The sequence below is a fragment of the Schistocerca cancellata genome, chromosome 4 (assembly GCF_023864275.1).
Source record: "Schistocerca cancellata isolate TAMUIC-IGC-003103 chromosome 4, iqSchCanc2.1, whole genome shotgun sequence".
In the NCBI taxonomy this organism is placed as follows: domain Eukaryota; kingdom Metazoa; phylum Arthropoda; class Insecta; order Orthoptera; family Acrididae; genus Schistocerca; species Schistocerca cancellata.
The window spans coordinates 507,194,403-507,216,098 of NC_064629.1; the positions used below are offsets into that span (position 1 = coordinate 507,194,403).

Sequence of the window (21,696 nt, forward strand, 5' to 3'; positions counted from 1 at the left end):
ACTGAGCCTACCTCCTTCTCATTAAGAACTATAGTGATAGCTAAATGATAGTTATACACACTTCCAAATCATTCTGTACTTCATTTATAAGGTAGGTGTTGATTATTGACACTAGTATAAAGGAAAAATGATTAACTGTTGTGTTTTCTGAAGTTTTTCAAATTATTACGATTATCTCTGATTACTACATCTGCAGTCATGAGTTATGAGTTAGTTAGAAAAAATGTGTTTCTCATCAAGATTATGAAGGCAGTATCAAAAGTAATGCAAAAGTGGTCATAACTTCTAAATTAAATATTGTATGCCATTATAATTCAACCACATGTTTATAGTGGCTTGTTCTCTTTACAGACATTCCAGAATTCTTTTTTCACTGCAGATGAATAACGGACTCCAACCAGAAGCAAAAATCTGCCACTGAGATGTTTGTTAAGGAGGGTGCAAGCTGTCTGACTAACATAGAAAGCAACAGCATGTGAAGTGATGACACTGGAGTTGAGCTATGTGCACAGGTAGATATAAAATATTAGCAGATGGGATAAACAGTGCAATGAAAACCATAAACTGTGGCCACCAACACAAACTGACAATGTTTTAATATGTTGTTTCACATAAAAAGGCACATATATCACAATCTGTGACACTGCTGTACAACCAAACACGAGTTACACCATACAGAAAATGATGAGAATCAAGCAGTATTGGAAAGTGTATGAAAAGTGGGTACCTTGACAATTGAAATCTGATTTGAGAGAGAGAATGGTGGGAGTTTGTTCTGGTCAAAGCAAAGAACACTTTTTTTTGTCTAGTGACAATATAATATGGGAACATATTTTTAAGATCTCTAGACATATACTCATTCCATGGAATGGCATTCACAGGAAGTCATGGACACAGTTTCTTTAAATTTATGGAACAGATATATACCAGCAATAGTGAGATGCATAATGAAAACTTCAAGTTTAAAGAAGTCATCAGGAGCAAGTGTCATGTTAATGCATGTCAAACTTCTCTTTTGCAACAAATCAGCTAATTAGCAAATTCAGATGTCCTATGGTTATCTGCCTACTGCACAGCTTGGATCTGACAACCTGTGTGGCCCAATGGAGGACAGTGTGCTGGGACAAAAATTATAGGACACTGACGATGCTAAAACAGCAACTTTGTGCATTTACTGATGTTTTAAGTTTCACATTAAAAATATTTTATTTATTATTTAAAATAAATGTATGTAAATGTTTACCTCTATGCCATGTAATGTTTTCTAGTGGATAACCAGCTGCAGGGCAATCTACTCGTAAAGTCTCTCCTGCTATAGCAGATATTTCACCCATTTCACGTACGTGTGGTGGACCTGTTCCATTAGCACCAGATACAAAAATATTAACATCAATAACGTGAAGTTTGGTAATGTAAATGTATATTTATTTAAATACTCCTCTAGGTATCCACATGGTACTTTAATGTAACCATCAGCTCTTAGGAGCAATTTATGTGACAAATGAAATCTGTTACAAATGACACTGTCGGCAAAAACCTTTTGTTCCAAATTATTGATTGTATCTGAATTACACAGTAAAACAGTAGAGAACTGAACTGAATCTTCAGAGAGAGAGAGAGAGAGAGAGAGAGAGAGAGAGAGAGAGAGAGACAGAGACAGAGAGAGAGAGAGAGAGAGAGAGAGAGAGAGAGAGTTTGCCTCTTCAAATTTTAGTGTGTACATTTTTTGTTACAAAACAAAAACTAAAAATGAGTTTGTGAATGTTCAGCAGTATACAATTACCATTACTAAAGATCATCTCCTAAATTATTAAAACGGATGAAAAGCATCAGTACCTCTGCCTGGAGTACTACAGAATTTACTTTCTTTTCTATTAGTATAATTAATAATTATTTATCTGATTATACTTACTCTCATTTATCTGCAGAGAATCAGATGATAATTTATGGCTGTGAATATACATTTAGAAGGTGACTGTCATCATAATTGTGAAAATTTTATTTTTATTGCCACATGAAATCAGCTTCATTGAGGACACTGTGAAAGTCTCCATTTCATATATAATTTTACATTCAAAATTGCTTTTATTATCAGCAACAGCCATACTGAATCTTACTGTAGACTCTTTCTATAAAATTAGACAAACATACCAGTAGCAATTTACACCCTAGTTTCATGGCAGCAACACATCATGAAATGACTCCACAAAATGCTGAGAGCACTGAGGAGCTGTTCTTGTCCATAGCTACCTTAACTACAATCTGCAGCTAACGGATAATATCCAGAACGGACTCAGTTACACACATACCTAGTTCAACTGCATCTTGACATGTTTAACATGATTACTGTCAGGTGCTTTGGGGCCCACACATGCATCCATACACACAACCATTCTGACACAGATTGAGGGAAATGGACATTCATGTGAAAATTCCAGTTCCTGCATAACATTGGAGGTGGAGTATCACATGCATTGGGCATGATCTGGTCACAACAAAATGTGCTTATACTGTGCATCTTGCCCACCCTGTGATCAATAGTCACACCAATGGCCAATATAAGGTATGACAACCTCTTGGCTATCTCATTTGCTGTGGTGGCAGGAACGTTCTCTCTCCAACAATGAATCTATCACTGATTCCATTGCTCATGAGAATATGCTTTCTTTATTTCAATTGTGATGTCTTATTTTATTCAGAAAGACAATGAAACACAAGTGTGTCAGAAATGGAAGTAAGATTACTCAGGATTTTCAATATACCATTACAAAAATGTTATATGCTGCAATATTTAATACTATGACACAAGGCTAATGAGTAATTTCTTTATACAGAATTACTCTGCTCAGTATATATACAAATGAGTGTTTTTAGAATGTAGTCATACAGTAGGAAGGCAGGCATGTAATGTTATTATATAGAATATGACACTGTATTCACAATCCATTGGACAGTCTGAGCATCAATACATTCTGTAATCCAGTTTGGTCTATAACAAAAGGGGGAGAACCATGTATTTCAGGCATTTCTATCTGGATATTTCAGCTGTCACATATACATATTTTCCCAGTCTGTTTTGAATACAGTTCAGCACAAATATCTTCATGTAGTTAATTACAATAAGTGCATTCCACTTGCAGTTGAGCTTCTTACGGAAACTGATGTATGCCAAGAAAATAAACTTCATACTTCTTTCATATGTAACTTACAAAACCATGAAAGTAGCAAAAAATTGGAAATATCTGCTTTTTGAAATAATAATTCTCCATCATTTTTGAGTAATCGTTATTTGGTCTTTGTACATGTACATTTCACATTTTTCAATACTATTATAGTAGAAACTGAATATTTATTCAGCGATTATGTAATGACTAGTAAGAAAAAACTTTGCAATGTTGATGTTAGATGTAGGTTCCATCAGCTGCTATTATTGGTTTAAAATAATTGTTAATAGTTTCTTGTATTTCAAAATAATTGTTACAGAACCTACATCATGGTAGAACTGTCCACAATCCAGATTGATTTTAAAATCACTATGCTTTGATTTCCTATGATTTTTGGACTGAATTACCCAGCCACTTATAGAATACAATTTAATGTAGACTGTGAATCAACTGCAACCTGGCACTTTTCTCATTAACAAATCATTTGCAGATGTGAAAAAAAGTAATGAGCAACTAGTGACAATTCAGGTTAACTACCAGACATTGGATTTGTAACACATCACTGTCCCACTAAGTCACATGAGTTTTTGTTAGGACTACACGCATTTTTTCAGGATTGCGAGATAACTCTGATATGTATCTTTTGAAATAGGTCTATTTGTTTGGCTGGCGGTAAAACTATTTGTTCAAAGTTTCTGGCACTAGGTTTGCAAGAGAAAAATAAAGTACAACAATGCCATAAATAAGGAGTTTCTGAATTACTCAAAGAAAATTGTTACAGAAGATGATACTGAATTCTGTAACATGACACAAAACAATCATTAATTTTTTTTCCTGCAGAATGCCCCTTCAGTGGTTGTTACTCAGTTCAGAACTGTAACATTAAATCCAGTAAAAATCACCCAATCCTAATTCTTTTGCAAATGAAACAGTTTTAATTTTAGAAACATCTCACTTTCTGAAAAAAATTGTTGTAAGCAAAAGCTGGAGTAGTCTACAACATGATGAACAGTTTAGTAATACTTTCAAGGATGCTTTGTTTTACTGCTAATAGCAATTCCACACAGATGACTTTTACTCAATCAATGTGAAACATGTCATTATTCAGTGTTTCAGTGCTCAATAATGGCAACCGTATTTACTCTCCTTTTTTATAATGGTGTTACATAACAACAAAATTGTAAAATCATATTTATCTGCTTATCAGATATGCTGCTATGGATAAGAGAAAATAACTTCATAAAAGGATACTATGAGAGATAACAGAACTTGTGAAACACTATGCCACTGAAGAACCACCAGTTAAAGCAAAACATATTTGCTCCTTCCTTGGTACACAGCAATAATGATGCTAAAATTTCCAAGCAGAAATAGTGCAGATACTAACCGTAGACATTAAGTTGAGCATTGTGTTCCACTTCTCCCACTCGATTCACTGCTAAGCATCTATATGTCCCTCCATCTTCAACACGAACACTTGTAATATTCACATGACTAATGACATCCCCATGTGATGGCACATATTGGCCAATTACAAACCTGAAAATTGTGGTTCACTGTAATGCACTTCATTAATGAAACTTCTGTAATTGCAAACAGTTGGTTTATCTCTCAAATGATGCAAATGTAGGCTCAAGTTCTACTAGGTGAATGTTTAAAACTTCTGTAATGACTTTCTTCACACCTGTAACAACACACACTTAACTCATTCTGTTCAGGACATCTGATATAATTATGATAAAATTTAATAAAATCTGAACTCAAATACAACTGTTCAACAATAAGAAGGGCTTCCATAAAATGAAACAATCAGCTTAGTAGATAACAGTGACTACTTCATCAACTGAAAAATACATAATAAGTCGGACACACTTATCTTTTATCGTTGGTGTGATTTTCTAGATAAATAAGTTAAACTTGTCACACTGGTGTGAACATACTTTTTTATCCTACTCTGCATAGGTAAACACAGTTTATCACTTCCACTGGCAGTGTCACAGGGACTTGTTGAACAGACAGGTGGTTCTTGTGGCCAATGAAGTGGATGGCTAGCAAAAAGCAAAGCCCAGAGCATGGTGAAAGTCATGTTAAGCATGCTCAAACAGTTCAAGGTTCAATACAAATTGAAAAAATGTGAGTATGGTCAAGGTCAATGATCTCCTGTTATCAGTGGCACATATCAACGGCTTTAGAGAATAGTGAGAACTTCTGGAAAAGTGCAGGGCCATGGTATTTATAGGCACTGTAATGTCATTGGATGGGCCCATGTGAGGTGCCTGTGGATGTGGCAGCACCCTCCGTGGCAATAAGCTGAAGCTGCAGTATGAAACCCAAGTATCTCTGGCCTTTCCTCCATATTGATACTTGGGCTGAGTGGGGAATATGAATCATTATTGAATACTAAACATACAACCCTCAATAAATGAACTTTTTACACTTCTATTTTATTCAAGATGGTTACTTGCAGTACATGTTACAACACACTATTTGGAAACTCATTATGTTCCTCTATTTACTCTAGCTAGTCTTCAGAATTATTAGTTGTAGCTCCTGTATATTTTCCTGTGCATTACTGTTTTATTATTTATTCTCCTGGTGTTAAAATTATTATGATGCATTATACATTTGAGGAGAAATTCACAAATGAACTGCTCAGTTATTTTTTCCACATTATGTCTAATGCTTTACCTGATTATCTGCCAATCATCAATAAACTCGTTATATTCAATCAATACACTGAAAATTTGTTAACTAGATGAGAATTAATGTTCTTCTTTTTTATCTTGGAGCCAGATAAGAATCAGATTAAATGTATAAGGTACTAGCTCCCAGGAAATGGAACATTCAGTTTCATACTTGCTCGGTTTATCAGTACAGTTGACTGAGTGAAGTAAATTTATAATTTATTTGTGTGATTTTATTGCTTTCCTATGTGTAGCTTCTTTACACTACTAATATAAATAACATTATCTGCAAAGTTTCTTTCAAATTTTGTTTATGTGGTAGTTTTCCATCAAGTTCTTTCACTCTGCTGTAGTGTTAGCAGTGTAAAACTTCAAAGTGAATTAAGTAATTTGGTTCTTCCTCTATGGCCATGGTACAGTATTTATGTTACTTTATTTTCCTGCATGAACAACAGACAACATTCGTGGGTGGTTAGTATGAAATGATCAAGGAAAGTAAACAGCCTGTTGTAAATATGAGATGGCTGAAGGTTTTGACAATCTCAGATAGCACCAGGCCTTGACAAAAGTACATTTATTTGTAAAAATCACACAGTAAGGGTACTTCGCTAGTAGGTTACAGGTAGTCTCTCTTCTTTTCAGAGGCAGCTTACATGCACAAAATCATTTGGACAACAGGCTGAGTGAATGTAGGAGGAATCAGAAAAATAAAGATAATTCACTCTATATTCAGTAGCCAGCTGTTTCAGCCTCAGGAGAAACTCCAGTCAGCAGTTACAGCCCATATCTTAAGAGTTGCTCAGCCTCCTAAAATAACTTCTGTGGTTCATCTTTGCATTCACAGATCATTTCTGATAGCTGACACAAAATGTTGTACCTAATTTTTAATCAGTTTTGCCATTGAATGTTCGGATATTAACTGAAATGCAGTAGTCTGAAAAATTTAAAGGACACTTTCTGAAAAATCCTACAATGACTACTTTTGCTAATGTTTGACATTTTTAACTTCATTCACCCTTGAAGACACATTGCTTTTGCTTGAAAGGTAAAAACTGAAATAGTATTGATGCTAGACTCTTATTTATAAACACAGGCGAAGCTTTCTGCTTGCTGAATGATTAAAAAAGTGCAAATGCCAACCAGTCTACAGTGTATTAGGATCCTACTGTCATAGATCTCAAATAAGCAGAAAATGCAAAACAAGTGCACTTGCATTTCATCTTTCTTTTGTCATGTTCTTGTGTTGAATTTTTTTAAAAATATAGCACAGAGGGAGAGGCATTAATCTCATAGTCAATTACAAATTGACTCACAGTGGCTTGAAACTGTTATGAAATATTAAATATTTATGAATTTCCAAATGTGAGGCATTCATCACACATGTGACCTTTCTTACTAATGGCTCCTGTATTTGTATGACAATGATATGGAGAGATTAATACGGATCTCCATTTTTGGTCTCAAATATGTAACAGAACCTAACTGAGGCACCTGTGTTCATCCTGATAAAATGTGGAAGTTACCCATGGTGACAGGATTAATCACATTTGTATATGTACACTGTAGAATGAACTGAGCTTATCTGCTTTATGGAAGGAATATTCTTGTACACAAATGACGGATAATTTACCACTGAATTATTTTTGGTTCTGTCTCTTTCTTGCAACATATTTGTGTTGAAATTTGCTGAAATTGTTGAATCTGTAATTCTGGTTATGTCTTTTGTTAATTCTTATACTGTTTCATTTCTTGATACAAATCACATTCAGGAGTTGTTAACATCTTTTTCTAGCTACATCACAATTTAAGATTAAGATCAATGTCCATTACAACCAGAGGTAGTAATATGATTGTCATTTACTAATATTTATAGACAGCATCCACTGTAAAACACTTATTTTGGCAAGCACTGAATTTATTTTTGGACATCATAAGATGCAAAATTTTATTGAAAGTTTACACTTGATCCATTCAGTTCTTCAGTTTTTGTGTGATTGGGTAATGTTTATTAAAGTACAGATATATCTGCTGCTAAAAGCCAGTTAATAAGTTCACCTGCAGTACTGCGATATATATGGATGGTCCACTCACAGTTTAAGCAAATAACTGCAATTGAAAATTGTGTTTTTCCCTCTTGAGCTAAATAATTTTAATGTTAACATACCTTAAAATTCAACGAAGACATGATTTGTGTGAGGGACATTTAAGAACGACATAGATTCTTTCCACTTTTGTCTTTGCATCTTCTGCTCCACTCAGTTTCTTACTTTACACAATTGTTCTTTGGTGTTACTATATTTCATGTGTGCTTGATTGCAGTATTATTCCAAAACCAACAGTAACAACTCACGAAATCTACTACATTACATTTTCACCTTTCAGTTTATTTTCCAGCTTTCCTTATTGATCCCCTGAGGATCTTCAGATTAGAATGTTTGATTAAGACTGCATAACTTTTTCCTGTTTCTTTTTGGCACTGTTAGTTTTTGATTTGTTCATTTTCATTTTTTATATCTTCCAGTCACTGAAAATGGCATTGGGTTTCATGTTTTTACATAATCAAATCTCTTACTTTAGTTATCTGCTAAAAATTTATGTATGGAAGTATTTGCTTTATATTTGAAACTGACAATATAAAGAATGCTTTTCCTTTGATTCAGTGATGCAGTCATTCAAGAACTTTTTAGGATTTGTGCATACACTGTATATCATAAATTCAGTACTGCTTTAGTCACTCTTTCACAGAAGTAGCCTTGGACCTGGAATTATGCAATTCCTGGTTCTGTGAAAAAGATAACTTAAGGTAGTTTTAATTAGCTACAGGGCTCAAATGAATATCTCACCAGAGTTTGTTAAAACATAAGGAATTGAAGCAATGCTTCATTGTTACTTCCCTCACTGCAAAGTTTGACAGAAAGCTGAAGCCTCTACCACCTACTCGTGGGTACTTGTATGAGTTCACCATTCCACTGTCTCCATTAGTGCTGTTCTTCAACATACTTACTGTTAGTCTGAGGAGGTCCTCTTTTCCAACTGTAATCATGAAACTGAAATTCCTTGTATCTATAGATACTGATATTCAGGGGTTTGTTCAATACTCCTCTTTGCTTTGAAAGTGGTCACTCAAAAGTTTTCTTCTAACTTACCATTTCCAATTTCTTATATTCTCAGTTTGCACATAATGACTGGCATATTTTAATAAGTACTAACAATCTGCACAGTTTTTGGGAAAATGCTTAATGTTTATAGTCCCAGTTTCCTTGTTTTCTGTATAAAATACATTATATTTTTGATAAATATTGAACATATTTCCTGCTTAGTTAGATACCTTTGTCTAATGTTGACAATGCTCTTTAGGGAGAGTTCCAGTAAAAGTTTTGTTGACAAGTAACAATGTGTAGTTGACACTTAATCACTAGTTGATTTCTTCAATTAACCATCATTTTATTGAAATAACAGTCTTTACTTTTCACAGTCATGGAAAGTATCATTTCTTTATTCCAGTTTCACATATCGCATCTACATTTCTCAAGTCTTCTGATACATTTATCAAACCAATGTGATATATCAATTGATAGGTGCTCCTCCAATGTGTTTTTTGTGTAGTTCTGTAGTTGGATCACTACATATAAAGCTCAAGTTCCATTCAAGACAAAAAAGTACTTTTCAGTAATTTTAGATTGTATCTTTCTGCTATTTTTTTTTGTGACATCACAATTAGGAAATTCTTACAGTTAATTCATTCAGAGTACTTCCACTTGTATAATGTTGTTGAATACATTCACTTGTCATTTCTTTCTGAAACTTTGATAAAGCACACAGCTGAATATACATACTATAGAAAACTATAATCAGTGTTATTTATGAGCATAGTGCTAGAATAAATCTGAGCCAAGTTGTCATATGCAGCAGACGGGAGACAAAACATTGATTACTGCCCATGTTTTTGTTGTATTTCCTGTGTTAGGCTTGAACCAACAACATGTGACATTTGTTATTCTTAAGCTGGTGGTCATTTCAGACTGTTGGACACAACATCTTCAGAAGAGTAACATGTTATCTACACATCACTTCCCTTGAGTCATTAGATGTATGACAGTTTCTCTCTTCAGGTTGCTAGTAGTTGGCCTTGTGAAGCTGAATGAATACTGTCACAGAGTTTGAGACCCAAGAAAGGTTAATCAGAGATACAGAATCTTAGGATCTGTTTGTAGTTTTACTGAGTAATGGCTGACTCACACTAACACATTATTATTCCATATACAAAGAGACAAAGTTCACCTTATGATGGTAGATATCTATTAAGAATAAGAGAGACTGTGGGTCTTGTTCTGTCCATGGTTGGAATGATGGAATAAGTTTTTCCCGCATGATTCCATGAAAATTTTTATTTTTATTGCCTTAATAACATCTGAGAAATGGTAGCAGCATAATATGTTTACTATTGCAACAGGCTACAATATATTTTTGAAGCTTTTTTATAACACTTCTCTTGATTGTCTCTGTCAATGAATAAACAACTTTTGGCTGGAAATTAATTTTTAACCCACTTCTTCAACTGGTTTCTTGTTGATTATCACAGTAGATTGTGTAATTGTGTAGTTGAAAGCAGAGTAAGCTCTTGTTATTGTTAATTACTGTAAAGTGATGATGATTATCCAATCATCATTTCAAAATATTGAAAACGATTTTTCACCTCTGACAAACTTTTTATCGAGGAAAATTCAACGTTATACAGCTGTCTCACCACAAGTTTGACTTTGCATGTTGTTGTTGTGGTCTTCAGTCTGAAGACTGGTTTGATAAATTTCCCCAAACTACTTTAAGCTGTGCAGGACTCTTCATCTCTACATAACCTGTTCATGGTATTTACTTCTTGGTCTCACTCCACATTTTTTTCTCTCCGATACTAATTTCACTGTACCCTTCTTTTAATTAATTGGGTCACTAATTTCTTTTCTCCCCAATTCTAATCAGTACCTCCTCATCACTTATGAGATCTATCCATCCAATCTTCTGCATTTTTCTGTAGCACCACATTTCAAGAACTTCCATTCGCTTCTTCTCTGAACTGTTTATTGTTAATTTTTCACTTCTGTACAAGCCTACACTCCATACATATATCTTCAGAACCTACACTCCATACATATATCTTCAGAAAAGACTTTTGAACTCTTTAAATTTGTACTGAATGATAACAAACTTCTCTTCTTCAGACTCACGTTTCTTGCCATTTCCAGTCTACATTTTTATCTTCTCTACTGCAGCCATCATAGTTATTTTACTGGCCAAATAGCAAAAGTAATCTACTACTTTAAGTGTCTTGTTTCCTAACCTTATTTCCTCAGTATCACTAGATTTCATTTGACTACATTCCATTATCCTTGATTTCCGTTTGTTGATGATGGCCTTATATCCTTTCAAGATGCTGTCCATTCCATTCAGCTGCTCTTCCAAGTTGTTTGTTGTCTCTGACAGAATTGAAATGTGCAAATCTCAAAGTTTTTGTTTCTTCTTCCTAAATTTTAATTTCTCCTCCAAATTTTTATTTGGATTTCTTTACTGCTTGTTACTGTACAGACTGAATAATACTGCTGATAATCTGCAGCCTTGTCTCACTTCCATCTCAACAATCGTTTCCATTACAAACCCCTCAAATCTTATAACTGTCATCTGGTTTCTGTACAAGTTGCACATAACTTCCTCTATATTTTACCTCAGCTACCTTTGAAATTTCAAAGAGTGTATTCCAGTCAACATTGTCAAAAGATTTCTCCAAATCTTATGCTACCTTCTAAGATGAGTAGTAGGGACAGGATTGTCTCACCTGTTTCTACATTTCTCTGGAACCAAACGTATCTTCCCTGATGTCAGCTTCTGTCAGTTTTTCCATTCTTATATAAATAATTTGTGTTAGTATTTTGGAACCACAACTCAATTACTAAACTTATAGTTTAGTAATTGAAAGGATAAGCATAATTTGGCCCCATATGCAGTGTTTTACAATAAGTTGTGTTTCTCTGAAGACACTGAAAAAAGCTTCTGGATATGACCTTCTGGATGTACGATGGTATCTTCATTCATCTCAGCGCATCTTCATTGACATCAGTTAGTTCAGTTTCTGCATACATTGCAAACATCAGATTTTTATGTATGCAGCTGGCAATAATTTAACTGTAGATTTACAGAATTCAGAATATATCTTTCATTATGAGATCAGAGCCATAACATGAGATTTTCATATAGTAGCTTGAAATTCAAAAATACCTAGTAAATACTGATTATAAGGAAAACCGATTCCAGCAAAAGAGGCACTCATGTCATGCATTTGCTAGTCTCCATGTAAAATGCTGGCACTTCAAGTTGAGCAGTAACAATAAGATATGTATTTCTTATGAGTCACTATCAGACTCTAGCTGATGTTCCATAGAATCTGACTGGTAATGCAGTTTCTTTGGACTATTATCAAAGCAATTCAATTAGTGTTGTGATAGGAAGAAAGTTATACTCATATTGCAAAAATCTGGATGCAGCTGTTCGAATTTTCCTTTGGAATAAAATGATTTTATCAGACTGTAGTGAAAATTACTAATTTTCTCATAGGTAGTTCAAGGTATGTAAATGTTGGGCAATACCTGGCTTTCTTCAGATGCTTTTGTAAGATGTTATGACTATTTATGAAATTAATAATGCAAGAGAGAGACTTTCAATGATATCAATACTTCTCTGACAAGAGTTTTTTTTATACACAACCACATTTCATTTTACTTGTTTGTTGTCATTTTGTATACAATTACAGGCACTGTTTTACCTTCATACTGAAGTTATATTTTTCAGGGCAGATAAATACAAACAATACCAGTCTGCTGTTTTCTAGAGGTTTCATAATTTGGTTTGATATGGGTGTTTCTGACTGTTAACAGTCAAACTGCTTGAACAGTGTTTCTGCCCAATAGAAATCATTGTTTTTGAGTGCACTGTGTAATCTACAAATTACTACAGTTAAGTCCAAGTGATAATCAACATCTGGATATAATGACTGTAGGTGTGTGTTCAGATAGGTTGATTGATTAGATTAGATTAATAACTGAGAAGAATAGATTATTGATGGAGCAAGTAGCTCAAAATAAAATGAAACTGAAACAGTGTGTTTTGATTTTTGTGAGGTCGCAAACACATAACTGTTTAACATGTAAGAAAAGCTTTTGTGGTAGAAAAAATATCTCATATTTGTCTTAGTATTTAGTTATATTAAGGAGCTACTATTTCCCAGGTACCAGTGTTGACACCTCCAAGAGAAAGATTAAGGAGGAAGGAAGATTAGGGTTTATGTCCGATTGACATTAAGGCCATTAGAAAAACATAAACAGAAATATATCCTAATCCAGAGATTCACTTCTGACATAACATTTCATACACAGTTCAAGAAGATAAATGGGACCGATGACTTCACTGTTTGATCCCTTGCCCCAAACAAAGCAACCAGCCAAGAAGATAAATAATTTATAATTGCTTTGTAAAACATTCTAAACTAACAACTATGTAATTATATGTTTCCTGTTTCAGTATTCTGTTATCTGATGCAACCCATCTTGACAGAAAGTGAAGTTTAATGTGGATCTGAATAGCTACAGGCTGGTCTGCTGAGTCTGTAATGTACCTTGATACTGTTATGTTATCCTATAAACTTCCTTCAGCACAACCATACTGAGTGTTTCATTTCACCTGGATATTAATAGTTTTTCATATTTAGATAGCAGCCTTCTGATGTAATTACTAATGTAGGATCTGCTTTGATATATAGGCTGTCTTAAATAGGTTATGTGAAATTATTTTTGAGTCTTGGATGGAGATCCCAGTTCTTGATCCCAGACTGAGGCTTTGAGATTCCTCATACTGACTACCCTCAGGTGTCTTCTAGTTCAACTCTGTCAACTGTCAAAAGACTAAAGAAAGCCAGTGTCTTCTGAGGAGGTTGAAGTTGGCTACACTTCATCTTGGTACCTGTACAATTGTACCAATGGACACAGGATAAAAATAAAGACCATATCTTTCTTACACATTTAATGAGACACTGATGTTTATACACTACTGGCCATTAAAATTACTACACCACAAAGGTGACATGCTACAGGTGCAAAATTTAACCAACAGGAAGAAGATGCTGCAATATGCAAATGATTAGCTTTTCGGAGCATTCACACAAGGTTGGCGACACCTACAACATGCTGACATGAGGAAAGTTTCCAACCCATTTCTCATACACAAACAGCTGTTGACCAACATTGCCTGGTGAAACTTTGTTGTGATGCCTCATGTAAGGAGGAGAAATGCATACCATCATGTTTCCAATTTTGATAAAGGTCGGATTGTAGCCTATCATGATTGCAGTTTATTGTATCGTGACATTGCTGCTCGCGTTGGTCGAGATCCAATGACTATTAGCAGAATATGGAATTGGTGGGTTCAGGAGGGTAATACAGATTGCCATGCTCGATCCCAACGGCCTCATATCACTAGCAGTTGAGATGACAGGCATCTTATCTGCATTGCTGTAACGGATCGTGCAGCCACGACTCAATCCCTGAGTCAACAGATGGGAACATTTGCAAGACAACAACCATCTGCACAAACAGTTCAATGACGTTCACAGCAACATGGACTATCAGCTCGGAGACCATGGCTGCGGTTACCCTTGATGCTGCATCATCACAGACAGGAGCGCCTGTGATGGTGTACTCAACAATGAACCTGGGTGCACGAATGGCTAAACGTCATTTTTTTGGGATGAATCCAGGTTCTGTTTACAGAATCATGATGGTCGCATCCGTGTTTGGCGACATCATGGTGAACACACATTGTAAGCATGTATTTGTCATTGCCATACTGGCGTATCACCCAGTGTGATGGTATGGGGTGCCATTGGTTACACGTCTCGGTCACCTCTTGTTCACATTGACGGTACTTTGAACAGTGGACGTTACATTTCAGATGTGTTACAACCTGTGGCTCTACCCTTCATTTGATCCCTGTGAAACCCTACATTTCAGCAGGATAATGCACGACCACAAGTTGCAGGTCCTGTACGGGCCTTCCTGGATACAGAAAATGTTCTACTGCTGCCCTGGCCAGAACATTCTCCAGATCTTTCACCAATTGAGAGCATCTGGTCAATGGTGGCCGAGCAACTGGCTCGTCACAATATGCCAGTCAGTACTCTTGATGAACTGCGGTATCGTGTTGATGCTGCATAGGCAGCTGTACCTGTACACGCCATCCAAGCTCTGTTTGACTCAATGCCCAGGCATATCAAGGCCGTTATTACAGCCAGAGGTGGTTGTTCTGGGTACTGATTTCTCCAAATCTATGCACCCAAATTGCGTGAAAATGTAATCACATGTCAGTTCTAGTATAATATATTTGTCCAATGAATACCCGTTAATCATCTGCATTTCTTCTTGGTGTAGCAATTTTAATGGCCAGTAGTGTATATTTGGCATCAATGAAATTTTATATACTCATGGATTAAGAATTTTTCTCTTTGCATGTATACCATTTATATTCAAAGTATTCAGTTGGATTAAATACAGAAAATAGGTGATAAATTATGTAAAGAACAATTTTTACTAACCAGGTGTTTCAATTATCCAGTCAGGAAGGGCACTTCACCAGTGTAAGAAAATAATAAAGAGCAATATAAAAATGAAACGGGTAACAGGACAAATTATTAATTTAGATTTAATATTAACATCAAATATGATATTTTCAACATGAAATCTGATTGAGAAAGTGATAGTGGAATTCAAATCTAGTAAATACCTCTGTGGTTAGGGAAGCAAAATATAAACCACTTAAGCAGTTGACAATACAGAGAGAAGAATTGGTGAACTGTGGATTTTCACAGAAAGGACAGAGTTAATGAAATAAAAGTAACAAAATTATTTTAATTATGTTCTCATTATAGCGAGGAACAGCCTACATATCACTGAACATGAGAGCATAGGAAGAAATAGGTGAATGGTGCATGTAAATTTATGAAAGGAATTTTTGTATGCAAGATCTCCGAGAAACTTCAGAGATTTAATAGATCTTACAAAGTAAATAATTTTTTGTTATTAAGCCTGCATCTTGTGATATGCCATTTTAAATGTATGCAACCAAGTTTGAGGTATATGGAGTAGAGCATAAAGTGACTGAGAAAACATTGTGATTGACAGCTGGGTGGAGAAGAGGGACTATACACAGTTCTCATGATTGCAGATGAAGCAATACTGTCAGAACCTGCTTGGAAAGTAAATTAAGCTAGTATATAATGAATTGTTCTGTTAACTGGATTTCCCCATGAGTCAATTAGAAAAATTATTCAATCGAAGTACCTTGGAAACACTTCTTTGCCACTAGTCCATCCAACCAAAATCAACATAATCCCAACATTGACCCTTGCCTCTCCCAATTCATAATACCATCCAACAGTGACTCTCTCCTCTCCCACCTAACCACTCCCTGGTCACCTTCCAGGAATTCCTTACCTCAAACTTGGTGTTGCCACCGCCACCACCAGGTCCCTTCCTAAGAACACTAACCTTTCAACTGGAGACAGGACAGTCATACACACCCTGAAAACAGAGCCTCACTTAAACATTGTCCATGTAGACAAAGGCTCCGCCACTGTCATGATGTTTTGCAGTAACTACCTGACCAAAGGCCCTGCAAACTGTCTCACACCTCCACCAATCTCTGTTAGATTGATCCCATCCCAGTTGTCAAGCATAACCTCCAGTTCCTGCCATTCCCAGAGCGTCTTCCCCAAATCCATCTCCCTTCTCACTCCAACAGAACCCAACACACTCAACTTCTACATGCTCCCCAAAATCCAGAAACACATCAATCCTGGATGCTTCGTTGCAGCTGGCTATTGTGCTCCCACTGAAAGAATTTCAGCTCTTATTGACCAACATCTCCAACCAACAGCCAGAAACCTAGCCTCCCACTCATCACTGTTGATGCCACCTCCCTATACATCACCATTCCTCATGCTCAAGGCCTTGCCACTATTAACCACTACCTCTCGTAACTTCCTTCAGACTCCCAAGACACTACCTCATTTCTTATACTCCTTACCAACTATATCCTGACTCACAAATACTTTTCCTTTGAAGGAATGGTATACAAACAAACCCACAGCACAGCCATAGGTACTAATGTGGCACCCACCTAAGCCAACCAGTTTCTTGGCCATCTAGAGACAGCCTTTCTAGCTTCCCAAAACGCCCAACCCTAGTCTGCTTCAGGTTCTTTGATGATATATTTATGATCTGGATTCAAGACCAAGACACCCCATCCACATTCCTTAACAACCTCAACACTTTTTTTCTCATTGCTTCACCTGATCTTCCTCTACCCAGCCTTCTTGGATGTTGATCTCCCACTATCACATGGCTCCATCCACAAGACTATCCACATTAAGTCCACTAACCACCAACAGTACCTGCATTTATACAGCTGCCATCCTTTCCACACACAAAAAATCCCTCCCATACAGCCTGGTCACCCGTGGAAGACTAATATACAGTGGCAAAAACTTGCTTGCCCTGTATGCTGAAGACCTCACGAAGGCCTTCACAGGTACGCATGCCCCCAAAACTTGTCCACAACTAGGTTTCCCACACCATATCTTTACACACCCCCAATCTTCCCATCACCCCCAAGAACCAGATACAAAGGAATGCCTCCCTCATCAGCCAATATCACATTGGACTGTGTGAAGGGACACACTCTTCCAGCATTACTTTTCCTCAACAGAAGTAGTCAATACCAGAAATAGTTTCAAATTCTGAATAGGTCAATATTATCTCAGCTGTTTCTCTAAAAACTTTCATATGAGTTTGTGTACAATGTGCTATATTTCAAGCTAAAATATATAAAAAGAAATTACTTTGTTTTGTTTGTTACAATCGATATGTACTAGCTCTGAATGTACGAGGTGCACTCAAGTTCTAAGGCCTCCGATTTTTTTTTCTCGGGGCTGGAAAGAGATAGAAACATGGGCATTGTTTTAAAATGAGGCTGCGTTCATTGTCAATACGTCCCAGAGATGGCAGCACCGTATGGCAGATGGAATTTTACCACCTGCAGCGAGAATGAGAACTGTTTTAAATACTTAAAATGGCGACGTTTTCCTTATTTGAACAGCGTGCAATCATTCGTTTTCTGAATTTGTGTGGTGTGAAACCAATTGAAATTCATCGACAGTTGAAGGAGACATGTGGTGATGGAGTTATGGACGTGTTGAAAGTGCGTTCGTGGGTGCAACAGTTTAATGAAGGCAGAACATAGTGTGACAACAAACCGAAACAACCTCAGGCTCGCACAAGCCGGTCTGACGACATGATCGAGAAAGTGGAGAGAATTGTTTTGGGGGATCACCGAATGACTGTTGAACAGATCGCCTCCAGAGTTGGCATTCCTGTGGGTTCTGTGCACACAATCCTGCATGACGACCTGAAAATGCAAAAAGTGTCATCCAGGTGGGTGCCACGAATGCTGACGGACGACCACATGGCTGCCCATGTGGCATGTTGCCAAGCAATGTTGACGCGCAACGACAGCATGAATGGGACTTTCTTTTCGTCGGTTGTGACAAGGGATGAGACGTGGATGCCATTTTTCAATTCAGAAACAAAGCGCCAGTCAGCTCAATGGAAGCACACAGTTTCACTGCCACCAAAAAAATTTCGGGTAACCGCCAGTGCTGAAAACATGATGGTGTCCACGTTCTGGGACAGCGAGGCCGTAATCCTTACCCATTGCATTCCAAAGGGCACTACGGTAACAGGTGCATCCTACAAAAATGTTTTGAAGAACAAATTCCTTCCTGCACTGCAACAAAAACATCCAGGAAGGGATGCGCATGTGCTGTTTCACCAAGACAACGCACCCGCAAATCGAGCTAACGTTACGCAACAGTTTCTTCGTGATAACAACTTTGAAGTGATTCCTCATGCTCCCTACTCACCTGACCTGGCTCCTAGTGACTTTTGGCTTTTTCCAACAATGAAAGACACTCTCCGTGGCCGCACATTCACCAGCCGTGCTGCTATTGCCTCAGCGATTTTCCAGTGGTCAAAACAGACTCCTAAAGAAGCCTTCGTCGCTGCCATGGAATCATGGCGTCAGCGTTGTGAAAAATGTGTATGTCTGCAGGGCGATAACGTCGAGAAGTAACGCCAGTTTCAATCGGAGGCCTTAGAACTTGAATGCACCTTGTACAGTTGAAATTATTTTAATTTAGAAACATTTGAAATTAAGAAATATTTGGCACACTTAAAATTTCTGTTACAAATTATGCAATCTGATACTATTTATTATGTTTATTTCTGGATTCATTCATAAATAATAATTGAAATAATAATCGAAATTCATTCGTCAAGAAAATTTGTAAGCCCTTTGGAATATTGTTATTACTGCAGAGTGTAATAGTAGTGGGCATACCTCTGACGTGACAAGCCAAGTTTTTATATTTGGGAAGAACAATGTAATTTTGTCTTTGTTAATGTGAAAATTCAAAAGACAGTCTGATATAGAAAAATGTGAGAGAATAAAATATTCATGAAAACAAAAAATACAGTGCATGTATTCTTCAGAGTTAATTATGTCAGATGGAACCATGAGATCCTACAATATGAAAATTTCAGCTTCAAGAATCAGCCCCTAGATATGAAGAACTGGGAGCCAGCTGCAAGAAAAGAAGATAAGTAAAAAGTTTATTGAAAATCTTACTCCTCTCGTATTTTTGGAAAAGATACTTTACCATCAAAAATAGGAGTGACAACAACAAATTGTTGAGGGAGGGGGAGATTACGACTGGAAAAACTGAACCATAGCTTTTACCAGGTTTATTATCTCTCACCATGCCCTGAAATGAGGGGCATCCTTGACAAGTCTCTTTACACCTCTCCTAAAGTGGGGTACCATCGCCCACCCAACCTACACAACATCGTAATCCATCTCTATGCCACTCTCACTCCTGAACGCATGATGTATGGATTATATCCCTGTGGCAGACCAAAGTGCAACACCTGTCCAATCTAGTAACCCAGCCAGTCCTGTCACATGCTTATCCCACACTATCAGAGGCTGGGCCACCCAAGAATGCAACCAAGTCATATTCAAACTCTGCTGCAAACACTGGAAAGCTTTTTATGTTGGTATGACTACCAACCAGCTGTCCACCAGGATGAATGTCCACTGACAATCTTTTCACAGAAACGAAGTTGACCAATTGTTGGCACAACATGCAGCTGAGCACAACATGCTCTATTTCAATGGCTGCTACACAACCTGGGCCATCTGGATCCTTCCTCTCACCACCAGCTCCTCTGAACTATGTAGATGGAAGTTAACCTTACAACACTTTCTCTGCTCTCGTAATCATCCTGGCCTCAATCTCAGGTGACCCACAGTACCCACACCCTCCACCCAACAGTTTCTCCTTCCTCTGTCCTGTAACCTCCTTCTAATTCATGTTCCCATCTCACCTTCAGAGTGCACCACTCACCACTGGTTCCTGCAATCATGCATCACACCACATAGCCCATACACCGGCAGCCCTCATTCCCCCATTCCAAGCTGACAAACAGGCTGCCTCCATCCAAGCTGCTCACCACCCATCCACAATCCCTCTGCCTGCCTCCTGCCTACCTCTCCCTCTACCCACCCCACCCAACATTAGCCACACCACAACCAGTCTTGCCGAAATGCAGCACTGGCACTGTTAACCCAGCCAACAACAGATACCAGCCGGCACTATATAGGGGCAAAGGCTTGTGTGTGTGTGTGTGTGTGTGTGTGTGTGTGTGTGTGTGTGTGTGTGTGTGTGTGTGTGTGTGTGTGTGTTTCTGTATGTATTTTATTCGAGGTAGCGAAAGTATTATTCCAGAAGATAGCAAGATTTCTTTCTTTTTGTGTGTGCCTGTCAACAACTCAGCACTTTTGCTTTTCAGTGTGTAGTCTCCTTCATTTCAGAGGTATTCACATTCCACTGGAAATTTTCTACAACATTTACTATTCAGTCTCCAACAACAATGTATAGCGATAAAATTTTATGTCGGAAGGTGCAGGTAACTCGAAGTGAAGGTTTATCATTGCAAGATCCTTCATTCCTCTGACATAGCCCTACAGCTCTGAAATGTTCCACTAGCTGTAATGAAAGATATTACTGACTTGCAAGAAAGTTATGTAGTTGTAATATTCTGGCTGGCAACATAAATGAGAATACTGTTTAAATGAGGAACTAACATTAGATTTTATGTTGAACTGTGGTATGTATTGTCTGAAGAAAGGACACACAGAGTGGTAACTAAGATGGTCAAGAATAGGAAAGAACAGCAACCTTATCACTGTTGAAGGAAAATCACAGACAACTTGAATCAGAAAGTGCAGATGGGGACTTGAACTCTGCTGTTTACAAACATGAGGGAAAGCCTCAATAACTGTAACAGCTCACTTGTTATTTGAAGACAGATTCAGATGTACTGCTGTTTCACTTCAAGGAACTGAGGAACCAATGGCATCAGAAGGGATACTAAAAACAAAACATGCTGATTACTGATCACATGAAGAAAATGGATGAAGAGAGGAGCTAATAAGGGAAAAACAAAAGATACAGTGAAAATCTCATCTGCACTGACCAATGGCTCTGACTATGAAGACCAAGAAAGGAAAGAATATAAGTACCTGTTCAAGCACAACTTTACAGGAACACTTAAGGTAATTAAGCATTCATATGGCAGCATTTGCCAAATGATTAAAGTAAGTAACATATTGAAGAATAAGTGTATTGCTGGAAG

General features: G+C 37.0%; 1 protein-coding gene across 1 annotated transcript in view; it reads right to left on the minus strand.

Moving 5' to 3' along the window:
- Window positions 1-21,696, minus strand: part of LOC126184293 (Down syndrome cell adhesion molecule-like protein Dscam2) — a 595,669-nt gene that overhangs the window by 358,381 nt on the left and 215,592 nt on the right. Inside the window, exons 6-8 of the mRNA XM_049926671.1 lie at window positions 11,676-11,681; window positions 4,552-4,703; window positions 1,244-1,354 (exon numbers count right to left, since the gene is read on the minus strand). Coding sequence (XP_049782628.1) covers window positions 1,244-1,354; window positions 4,552-4,703; window positions 11,676-11,681 — 269 coding nt within the window. The remainder of the gene's footprint in view (window positions 1-1,243; window positions 1,355-4,551; window positions 4,704-11,675; window positions 11,682-21,696) is intronic.